The 12406-nt window shown below is 39.1% G+C and overlaps 1 protein-coding gene across 1 annotated transcript; it reads right to left on the bottom strand.

The window, feature by feature from the left end:
- Positions 1-1758: 1758 nt before the first annotated feature.
- LOC105983916 (olfactory receptor 52I2-like) lies at positions 1759-2703 on the bottom strand. The gene has a single exon (XM_013013947.1). The coding sequence runs from the start codon at positions 2701-2703 to the stop codon at positions 1759-1761; it is 945 nt and encodes a 314-aa protein (XP_012869401.1).
- Positions 2704-12406: the final 9703 nt, after the last annotated feature.

Raw genomic sequence — 12406 nt, forward strand, 5'->3', positions numbered from 1 at the left:
GTTAAGATTTTATGTATAGCCTAAGGAAAGTAGCTCTGACTATATTTTCCTAATAATATAGGGCTATTTTTGTAGCATGAGAAAAATAAACAATCTGTTGTATTAAATCTCTCTGTCTTCATATTGTGTGTTAGGATTGAGCTACAGAGAGTAGATGAACTCATGTTGACTTAGCTCCTGTTGCTTGAAAACAGATAGGTGATCATCTTTACACTTAAATCCAACTAGCTTAACAATAAAGGATGAGCCATATGCCAGTGGTTTAGACCTATAATCCTACCAACTCAAGGAGGCTCATGATTTTGAGCCAGCTCAGACAAATCCTGGAGGCTCCTCTCCATATAGCCTGCAAAAAGCAAGAAGTGAAGCTGTCTCAAGTGGTAGAACTTCAGCCATAAAGCAAAAAGGTTCACTTGGAGCATGAGGTCCTGAGTTGAAACAAAAGGGGGGGGGGGGGAAAGGGGAGCATAAGTCAAACATAAAAGAAGTGTCCTACAGATCTAAGTAACATGGATATGTCTTGGTATCCAAAGTGAATTGTAACCACAGGACCAAAGAAACCTTAAAAACTAGAGATAAAAGGCTTAGTCTAGGTTTCTGCCTTCATGTTCATCTAATAAGCTTTATATCGTCTCAGATAAACCAAAAGCCATTTTGTCTGGAAAAAGGAGTCTGGTCCAGGTTGAATCATATGTCCAAAGGACAGTGGATTCACTCATGAGCCAGAGAGCAGACTCACATACTGACAGTTTCTATTAAATCTCATGACCAGAGTACTCCATAGGAAATCAGGTAGATAAGACTGGGCACAATAGCTCAAGTGTATAGTCTGGCTACTCAGGAGGTGGGGACTAAGGGGATTATAGTTTGAGGCTAGCCCAGGTGGAAAATTCAAGAGACTCCATCTCAACCAATAGCTGGGTGCAGTGCACATGCCTGTTATCCCAGCAACATGACTGGGGACAGTGTCATGTACTTATGTCATGCCCGGCAACAAGTAGGATTGCAGCCCAAGCCAGACTAGCCATAAAGACCCTACCTCAAAAATGGCTATTACAAAAAAAGAAGCTGGAGGTGTGGCTCAAATGATGAGTACCTGCCTAGACACACTAGACAATGGATTCAATCCTTTGTACTACCCCTCCTCAAAAATCAGGAGAGATCGAGGTGGGAAAGAAGATATTTAAAGAGCATGCAGGGATATCAATGCTAGAAATGTGGTGAGAAGATAAACAAAAATCCTAAGTATTCACAATCCAGATTCTTACATACAAAATAAAGCCATAAAAAATGTCAGAATATCCAATTCATCCCATATATGTTCACATTTCTGCTAAAAAGTGAAGTTTATTCAAGGATACTCTTACGGTTTCACCTCAGAGTTTCTTACTTCACTACCAAGTAAGCCATTCCAGCTCTGTAAACCTATAAGCTTTTTTTGTTTTGCAGTTGGTCAGAAAGCTAAAAATAAATAAATAAATAGTGGCTGGGAAGTTGGCTCAATGGTAGAGTGTTTGCCTCGCATGCCATGAGGCCTTGGGTTTGATTCCTCAGCCCTACATAACCAGATAAAAGCCAGAAGTGGTGTTGTGGCTCAAGTGATAGGGCCCTAGCCTTGAGCTGAAGAGCTGACAGCACCCAAGCCCAGAGTTCAGCACCACGACTTACAAAATAAATAAATATATATATATACAAATATATGTACATATATTTATATGCACACACACACACACACACATATGGACAGGTTTGTTGTGTTCATGAACGCCGACTGGAGAGATTAAAGAACATATACAACATCAATCTCCACATTCTCTCCTGTATTTTTTTGGTCCTAATACCATAAATGATGGGATTTAAGGTGGGTGGGATGATCAGGTACAAATCTGCTAACAATACTTGGATGTGCAAGGGCACTGTGTCATGCCCTAACCAGGCAACATAGACAGATGACATCCCAGGGAGATAAAACAGGGCCATGACCCCTACCTGGGAACTACATGTGCTTAATGCCTTCCACTGAGCATGTAAAGAAAGACCACATACTGCCCTGAGAATCAAGACATAAGAGGTGGTAATGAAGGCCACATCAGAGCCCACAATAATGGAAGAACAAATCAAACTATAGAGACTACTGGGCATCGGGTCAGCACAGGCTAACTTAGCCACAGCCATGTGTTCACAGTAGGAATGGGGAACCACATTGGAGCCACAGAAAGGAAGATGAGTCAGCATCCAAATCAAAGGAGTCATGCTCATAATAGCTCGAATGATGATGGCCACACACATTCCCAGCATCATTTTAGGTGTGAGAATCCTACTGTAGTGTAGGGGCTTGCAGATGGCCACATAGCGGTCAAAAGCCATGGCCACCAGCAGTCCTGTCTCCACAGCTGTGGCTGCATGGACAAAATACATCTGAGTAAAACAAGCATGAAAGCTGATGGAGCTGTCTCCTGAGCAGAAGATTCTCACCATCTTGGGTACCACAGAGGAGGCCATAACGATGTCCACAGCAGCCAGAACACACAGGAAGCAATACATGGGCTCTTGGAGAGTAGAATCCATGCAGATCACAGTCATGATGAGGCTGTTTCCTAACAGGGCTATGGTGTACATAGCGCTCAGGAAGATAGCCAGCCAGAGATATGAAGACTGCAAACCTGGAATGCCCACAAGGATGAAGGCGGCTGGGGACTCCATTGTGTGGTTGTAGGTTGGCCCAAGTATCACCGGTGACACTGTTTTCCTAAATTTAAGTGCAAAATGAGTAAAAGAAAAAAAATCAGGAATTCTGTTAGATATATATGTTTCTATCATGTTAGTAAATCCTGATGAAAATCCCAGCTTGGTTGATTCCTTTGGTCAAAAAATGGTATCTGATTAGGCCATCCTGCTTCATTTTCCATCCTTCTCAAGATTCATTGCCTTACTTATTTCAAGTCATACTTCAAAGACTATTAGTTCTTGGGTTTCCTTCTTTGGAAAGTCTGTGTTCTGTCTCTTCTCTTCCATGTTCAGGTGAAGCTAGGTACCTCTCTTTTGAGTTTTCATACAAGATCCCATGTTGGCAGTTCTAATACTGTAGTTCCACTTTTATTGTATGCGCCTAAGTATGTATCACTTGTTTGTGGCCTCATTGTAAGTGACTATGGAGAAGCAGCCCTCTAAAAAAGGTATGTGCCCACATTCTACTAAAAAGTTAACCCATGAGCGTAAAGAATTTGTCTTTTATCTCTTTGTTCAATTACTCTTAATAATTGATGGATTAAATAAGGAAATTCTTGAGTCTGAACATGTCAAACCTCTACACAAGACAGGTTGAAATCATTTAAATGAGATCATCACATAGCAATCTTATAGGACATGTGAGATATAAGAACAGGTCTTCCCGGTTATGACTCCCAAAAGCTGAAACACCTACAATCAATCCTTGGGAAATAACTATAGATAATTAAAATAAAGGTATTTTTTACTTCAATTGGCCAGTTTTAACAAGACAAAAGAATCTCCCACTCTGCACAGCTAGACGCTGTGCTTAACTTCACCACTTGACAACTGTTTATTGCTGCCTTTGCACTACATTTCCCTTGTTTGGCTGTTGCTATGCCATAGAATGTGTAATCAAATGACTTTATGGGGTAAACCTGAAAAACGGCATCCGCAAGAAGTCTCAGGCTATTTGTGTGTGCACTTTCTCTCATCCTTTCCCCTTTAGATAAAGTGCTTTGTTTCCCTGATTCACTCTGTGATTGGGCACATGTACATTCCTCAGCTTTCTGAGAACACTCTTTACAAGAACTACACTTCTACACTGGATAATATCAGTCTTCTTTTAGGAATCCTGAAATTCTCTTAGAATACAGCACGAGCCAGGCACCTACCTACTCAGGAGACTGAGATCTGAAAACCACAATTCAAAGCCAGCCTGAGCAGGAAAACTCATGAGACTCTTATCTCCAATTAACCACCAAGAAGCCAGACGTGGAATTATGACTCAAGCGGTAGAGTGCTAGCCTTGAGGGGGGAAAAAATCTTAGTGACAGTGTCCAGGCCCTGAGTTTAAGCCCGAAGACTGGCACAAAAAGAAAGAAAAAGGAATATGTATGAACAAAAGTCCTACAAACTTCTATTGCTCCACACAAGACATTTGTTTCAGCAATACAAATGTGCTAAAATTCATTTCTATTAATATCATACCTCTTAGGCTGAAAGCCCTCTTCTTGGCATTTTGCATTAGCCCAATTGTCTAAATTCTTCTAACCCACTTGATTCACTAGTAAGATATGTTACATGTTTTGAAATTTAAATAAGAAAGCATGTGAGATTGTGTAGCATAGATCTCAAATAAATAAGCACCAAATGGCATACTCAAATTGGCAAATGTGATTAGAAGCAAAATTGAAAATTAAAGACCAACACAACCTGAATTGCATGAAAATTTCATTTTGTTTTTCCATAATCTACCCTGGTAGTTGTCTCTCCCTGTGGCTAGACACAACAAGGATCTAATGACACTGTGATGAAGATCTTATGCTCAGTTTCTGTATGGGAAATTCTCAAGCTTGCTTGCTTTCTTTGCTCTTTTAGCTTGTTCTGCTTTCGTTGTCACCTTGTGAAAAAGGTCTCTTTTCCATGAACCTACAATCCATCCCTAATTAGAAAGTCTAAGAGAGATTCACATCTGTATTGCCAAGCAAAACCATTGCCAAAGTGAAACTGGACTAAGGATGGAGTGGTGGTAAATAGTGTAGTCCTTTATCATCTAGGCTAAATGGATGCTTCTTACTATGATCAGATCATTCCACTCCCTACAGAAATGTACATAGAGCTTGGTCCCAGACCTGGACACCAGTGCGAGCCAGACCTTAGTAAGTTTCCTTATCTTCTTCCTCAAACCCTCATTGCCCTCATATTGCATCTCTCCAGGTCTCAGGCCAATGGATCACCACATGTATGACTTGGGCTGTCTTAACAGGAGTCATATATAACCCCAGAACTATTTTCTTCCGTTTTCAGGCAGCATGTAATAAATAGTATGTATTAGTCGAACCTCAAAACTAGCCTGACTTCAGCTATCATTTTCTGTGTCTCCCCTCAGGAAAGGGTTTCCAGCTGCTTTGTCATAAGCTTATCTTGGGTACTACCTCCACTCAGCCTTCTTTGATTTCTCTTCATAGGCCTGGAACATCCCAGAACACTAGAATGGATCAGATGGATAAAATTTAGGATCCCATGTGCTACAGTAAACATTTTCTCGGTTAGCCAAGCACTAGTAAACATTCGCCCCATTCTCAATCCTAACCATGTGGCATACATACATTTTTGCCTTGTAAGTTTGCCTGCTGAATAGCCAAAAACAGGGTACCCAGGTATCTGTGTTACCCTCAAAAGAAAGCCTCAGGAGTTTTCTGAACAACCAAAATGGCTTAAATCTAATTCCAAGCCATGAACTCTACTGAAATGAAGAAACAAACAAAAAACCCACAAACTTTCATAATAATAAATGCTACCTCATGATGTAGGCTGGATGAAGTAGTAAGGTCCATGTCCCATGGACCTTATAAACCATGCTATGGGTAGCCACAGGACAATTTCCGTAATAGATCAAGAGAATCTGGAAAAGCTTTCGGAGTAAGCAGACATGAAGAGTTTCAAAGATCGGGATATCTCTAAGACTGCAATACGTGTTTTGGATGCAATAGTTTCAGAGTTGACCATCACTTCCTGAAGTCAGGGAAAGTCCAAAGATCCAGAAAGCTTTCTGCCACATTCACCTCTGATCCAAGATCTTCACCTGACTGCCTGCAATCACCTTATGAGGGAAATCTCAGCTTATGCCTTACTTGGTCCTTCCTCTCACCAGCCACACCAGCCTCACCTCACCATTCTTTTATGATCTTCACAATGTATCTTTTCTTTCCTTTCATTTATCTTTCTTCTTGATCAGCATTGCTGGGGATTTCCATGTGCTTATTCTTTTCAAAGAACAGGATGTTTTATATGCCCCTTTGTTCCTTTAAAAATTTATTTCACCCATCATTGCTCTGCAATTTTCTTGCTAAGAACAACAGTGATCTCCATCAAAGATATGTGACCGGTCAGGTGACTTACTTTAATTTTACTGCCTGATCCCTCATGTTTTTGTTAACTCTTTGATTGACATATAACACACATACTGTAAGATGCAGAAATCTACCATGAACATAATAAATGTCACTTTGTGAATGTACATCCATACTACCTCATTACTTTGTTCAAAATTCAGATGTGATGGCTTCCTGCTTGATAAAGTTCACTCTTTTCAGAAGGGTATGACTCAGCTTTCCTAAGATACATGTCTATCCCTGCCCCCACCTTGCTTTTCCTCCTGCACACTCACATGACTCCTAGATGATAAATCGATGGAAACTGGCACTAGACAAACCACCTAATATCTATACTAAATCACAGGACTTGTGAGGACTTTTCATTAAATATTTACAAAAGGAGGGCTAGATAATTTTAACTCATCTTCAAGGTGAAAGTACTACTGTATAACTGATTTGAATGGAACCTTTCTGCTTATGACAACCTATCCAAACAATCAGTCCTGTTGTCTGGTCTTGTCTTGTCGCTCCTCATGGTCCCTATAAAGTGTTTTCCCACAATGTCTAGGTTGGACTTACCTCTTTTGGATGCTTTCAAGTGAAGTAGTCCCATGACTCTGTGCCCTCTCCCATCTCCTCCAACCTCCCATCCTTTCTAGAAGAACCTCTTGGTATTAGCTGTACACTCCAGAATTGGACAAACCTTTATAATTAGATGGAGGACTTGAGTCCTCCTTTCTCTGATAATCTTAGCCTAAAAACTCCCATCAGTCTAACCCCTGACTTCTCTTCTAAGACAGTTATCCACATCTTTGGAGTTTTTCTAGTCAACTGTCTCTGATTATCTCATGCCTGGTAAACCACATTTTTTTTTTACTCAAAACAGGAAAAATGTTTAGAGGACTTTTGGGAAGAACAGTGAGAGCCCCAGGAAAGAAAAGAAAATAACGATGTAGAGTTCTGGTGAACAGTATTCTTTTCAAAGACCTCCCAATGGGAGCTCTCCTTCCCCACTAGACACTCGATCGTCCTACCTTTTCCCTAGAGACCCCAATTCTCTTGTCTTCTTCCCACCATCCAAACACCATAACTCCTCTAGAGACCAGTTTTTCTTTGTTCTCTGTTTCTGGTTCTTTCCAGTTTTCGTTTATTCAAGTCCCCAGGGGATACCTAAATGTTATAATACAGAATACATCCTGAAAAGAAATATAAAATGCCCCAAACAATATATTTGTAAATATCTACTCTATTCCAGACAGACGTTTTTTTCAAAGATTTTTCTCATTTAATTTTCACAGTCCATTGAATAGCTGCCATCATTATAGCTACGCTTTCTAGACACGGGTGAAGTACAGATAAGGCCACAAAGTTTATAAGCCAAAATCAAGATCACAAGTCTAGAAACCCTAGTCCTTTTTTTTCCTTTTTTGTAAATCCAGTACTGTAGCAAGGTGCTTCTGGGAAAATGACTGTCAATAAACATCTCTTTGAGACCATGATTTCAGTCCTTTGATTGTACATACCCTAAAGTAGGATTGCTGCATCATAGAATCATCCTACCAGGACAGATCAGAGGGACCCAACTCTCTCTGAGGGTATTTGGTTAGAGTTTAGGCATGTATTATAGATGTTTGCTAATGAAGAACATTAAGTTAATTTTAAATCTTTGTTACAAGCATCCCTTAAGATTTATTCTTTTCCTGTCAATGACCGAAACTTTTATGTACAAGCACTTTGGCTATTTGATTGAGAGCCATCAGATCCTTCCCTCATGACTGATTACAGTGACATCTGCCTGAGAGAGGAACTTGCATACTGCACAGAGAATGGAAACTGAATAGAGCTTCTACTGTTGTCTTCCAAGTTCCCAAATCTGATAGGACGGCAAACAACTTTCCTATAGCTCCTAAAAACCCATGGGTTTGGTTTATTCTTGATTTTCTAAGTGTTTGAAGTTCATTATTTGTATGTTTGGTTCAGGTCTTTCCAGTTTTTTACGCAGGCATCTATTACTGGAAAACTTCCTTCACTATACTGCTTTTGCTGCACACCTAATATCTGTTACTCTATCATTTTCATTGACTAGAAATTTTCTCATTTTTCTTTTAATTTCTTGTATTACTTATTAGTCATTTAGAACACTGTTCAATTTCCCTATTTGTAGACTTGTCATTCTTGATAATGATGATTTGTCATTTTATTCCAACATGGTCTGAGAGATATAGGATATTATTTAAATTTTTTAATTAATTGAGACTTAATTGGTAGCCTAAAATATTTACCATAGAGAATATTTCATGTACTGATGAGAAGACTGTGTATGTAGCTGTTGGAAATGAAATATTTAGTAAATATTTGGTCCTTTTGTACTGTTGCATGGCTTAATTCAAATGTTTCTTTGTTGAGTGTCTGTTTTATATCCATTGATGAAACTAAGTATAAAGGCCTCCCAACTATTATTAAATTAGTCTGTCCCTTCCATAATGTTTAGTAATATTTTCTTTGTATAATTAGATGATCCCCTGTTGGATGTGTATGTTTATGATTCTCATATATTCTTACTGAATTAACTCTTCATCAATATTTATCAATATTCTATTTCTTTTCATAAGTTTAAATTTTTCTTTATCTGTTATAAATATAGCCACTCCAGCTCAGTTTTTTATTCTATTTGTGCAATATGTATATTTTCTAACCCTTTAGTTTTACTCTGTATATCTTTATTAGTGAGATGAATTTCATGCTGGCAGCAAATAGTTGGATCTTTTGTATCCATTCAAAACTTGATTGGTGAGTTTGATTTATGTACATTCAAGCTTATTATTTATTTAATATTTTTAGTGCCTTTAAATAATTGTTCAAAGGAGTTTTCATTAAACAAAGAAGTTATGAATACAGCATGTCTTGATCAATGTCACCCCTTTCTATATTAAGGTTATTATTGATGAGTATACATTTCTTTCTACCATCTTTTAATTATATCTACATAATTTGTATTCTATCTTATCTCTTCTATGATTTGTTTTTGTGACTTGTTACTTTTTTATATCAATTTCCTTCCATTTTTCCCTTTCATGTATTTGTTATTCTAGTGAGTATTATATTGTCATATCTGGGTTTAAATGATGGTAGGCATCATACTTACATTTCTAGTGGAAATCTCTCATACATTCTTTAGAAGGTTCTGTGTTCCCTCAATTTCTGCTTATCTGGAAAAAACTTTTATTTATCATTCAGTTTCAAATGATAATTTTGCTGCTTATAGTATTACTAGTTGGAAGCTTTCACGGTTGTTGTCATTTCCTTTTCTTTCAGTATTTAGAATATGTCTTCTCATTTTTCTTCTGGCTTCTGAGGTTTCTGCTGAGAAATCTGCTATAAGTCTGGTGGATCTTCCTGTACATTATTTGATATTTTTGCTGATTTTTTGATTTATCTGTATTTGGTTTTTTGCATTTTACTATGACAGGCCTCAGTGATTATTTTTATTGAATCTAGCTAGGGCTCTGTGAGACTTTTGGATATTAATGCCCATTTCTCTTATAAGATTTGGTAAGTTTCAGCCATTAGTTTATGAAATAGGTTTTCAAAGTTTTTTCCCCTTTATCTCCAGAAATTCTCACTATGTGTATATGGGGTTTCTTCACTGCATGCTGTAAGCCAAATAGGTATTCCTTATTCTTTTAAAGTATTTTTTGTTTGTTTTGTTTCTTTGTTTAGATGTGTTAATTCTTTGGAGTGTTTTTCAAGTAACACTTGACCACATCTGCTGTGAGAGCTCTCTACTGTATATTTTTGTTTCATTGATTTTTTTATAATTAAATGATTTTTTATTCTTTCTTATTATTTCTATTTCTTTGATGACTTTTTAATCTCCTATTGCTTATTTCTTTTTATTGTTTATTTGCATTTTCTTTCCTTTTACTAAATCATCATTTTATTTTTTTTAGCCATTTCATAGGTCCCTTTTCAAATTGATATTTATTTTTAAAGAAAGTGTAAGCCTTTGATTCCTTTGCTGCTTCTTTTGCATTCCCATTGACATCTATGCATTATGGATGACATTTGTTCTGTCCAATCTTATGAAGTGAAATTGTGAAGTTGAAGGACATGATGAGCCTTTCCCTGATCCTCTAGGTCAATATTGAACACTGCTTAGAACTTTCTTCACCAACTACAATCACAAGATTGTAAATTGGTTAGAAGACCTTCCATAAAGCCCAGAAATAATATGCATTGGTAATGAAAATAAACTAGAGTCAGAGAAATAGTCTCTCCAAACAACCTAGAAAAATAGCTTTTCTTGGTGTGGGTCTGGTTTTTCCTTCCAAGTTCTAGAAAAGAAAGTAGCAAGCAAGTGGGCTTTAGGTATATCAGACTTGAAACCCTAGCTAGTCAGAAGACTGAGATCAGAGAATTACAGTTCAAAGCCAGCCTGAACAGAAAAGTCTGACAGGCTCCATCTCCAATTAAGCAGCAAAGATCTAGAGTGGAAATATGGCTCAACTGGTCAAGTGTATTAGCCATGAACAAGCAAGCACAATCTGTACAAAGAAGGAAATGAAATGGAGGAAAGAAAGAGAGAGAAAGAAAGAAAAACGGGAAGAAGGGAGGGAGGAAGTGAAAGAGGGAAGAAGGAAGGAAGGAAGGAAAGAAAGACAGAAGGAAAGAAAGAAAGATGGAAGGAAGGAAGGAAGGTAATCAGGCAGGTAAGTGTGAAGTGGAGGATTAACAAAGTGCCAAAGGACTGGTCTCTAAAACAAAGGGTCTGCAAAGGAGGATATTCTTAGGAGAGGATCTCAAAGGCTCAATAGCTATGTGCATACAATTATATAAAATAATGTTTATCAGAATGAACTCCAAGATATGGAAACAAGAGTTTTTTAATTTTGTTTTTGTCTTTGTTCTTTATCTTTTGTCACTGTTTTTGTTTTCGAAAGTTTCTGTACCTTTTGTCTTGTATGTAAGTTTATTTATTTGGGGGGGGGTCAGGGAGCACACAGAAATGGTGGACAATGGATAAACAAATGCAGCAATGATTCTCCCTACACACTAGGTTGATAATTGATCTATAAAATTGATCTATACAATACAGAAATAAAAACTGGGAGAAAACAAGGGAAGAGGTAAAACTGTTCAAAAAGAAATGTACTCGGGGAGTTCCAGGAAGATGGTGGAGGAGAAGCTGGAGTCTAAACAAGTTCTCGCATAGAAAGCAGTTTTAGAATTCCAGTGAACAGTCCTAAGCCAGAGAATCACACCAAGTGTGCCATCACAGGACAGAGAGTTAGACCAGAGAGGGAAAATCCAGGCAAGGAAACACATCTGAGCTCTTGCCAGCAGCCGCCGCCGCGGCAGCAGCGGTGGCGATCGGCAGCAGCGATCTCAGGAGCCATTCCTGAGCCACAGAGAGTCCGGGACTAAGGAGCCAGACGCAGCGGGCGAGCGGATTCTACTCAACACCAGCAAGAACCAACAAGGAGCAGACATCTTCATCCTGCAGTGTGCAGACCAGAGACGACCCAGGATCCAAGACTCGGCGTGAGTAGAAGCCCGACCTCCTCACTCCTTCTCAGGGAGCAGAGGAGGGAAGGACACCCCTCCCCCCCCAGCACCGGTGATCTCCATCTTGGATACCGACAAAGCTCGGAGGAGCTGCCAGCTCCAACCCAGACCTTGGAATAAAACGAGTCATTTAGCAGGTCACAAGTACTTAACCGCAGCTTGACCTGCCAGACTCAGCTCCACCCAGGAAAAGGTCACCCAGCTTGGGTGACAGCCCTAGGAGTCGCTTTCTTCACTGGATAATCAGAGACAGAGGCTGCCCCTCCCTCTAGCAGCCTTAACAATCAATTGAAATTCAGTAAACAGAAACCCTGAGAATGGCTCCAGGCTGGGCTCTGTGAGATTTTTTTGCACAAAACAGCCCCAGGAAAAAGCCACTGTTTGTTGAAAGGCCTCAACTCTACCCAGAACCTAGCCTCATCACTGCATCCCCCTCTTTTGTGATACTGAAAGAAGATCTGCCTCCCTTTGAACTAGCCTGGGAGGAGGATCACAAAATCCTGGGTAAAGCAGAGCATTTTTCTGCCTGTTCGAACAAACTGACGTGAGAAACCAACCAAGCCACAGGACCACACACAGACCAGAGACTCCAACAAGAGGCTGGTTATGGACACAAGGGAGATACAGGATTTTTCCCACCCCTCCCAAAAAAATCACAGAACTTTTCTTCTTCTTCTTCTTCTTCTTCTTCTTCTTCTTCTTCTTCTTCTTCTTCTTCTTCTTCTTCTTCTTCTTCTTCTTCTTCTTCTTCT

This window comes from Dipodomys ordii, unplaced genomic scaffold, assembly GCF_000151885.1.
Source record: "Dipodomys ordii isolate 6190 unplaced genomic scaffold, Dord_2.0 Scaffold22, whole genome shotgun sequence".
Lineage (NCBI taxonomy): Eukaryota > Metazoa > Chordata > Mammalia > Rodentia > Heteromyidae > Dipodomys > Dipodomys ordii.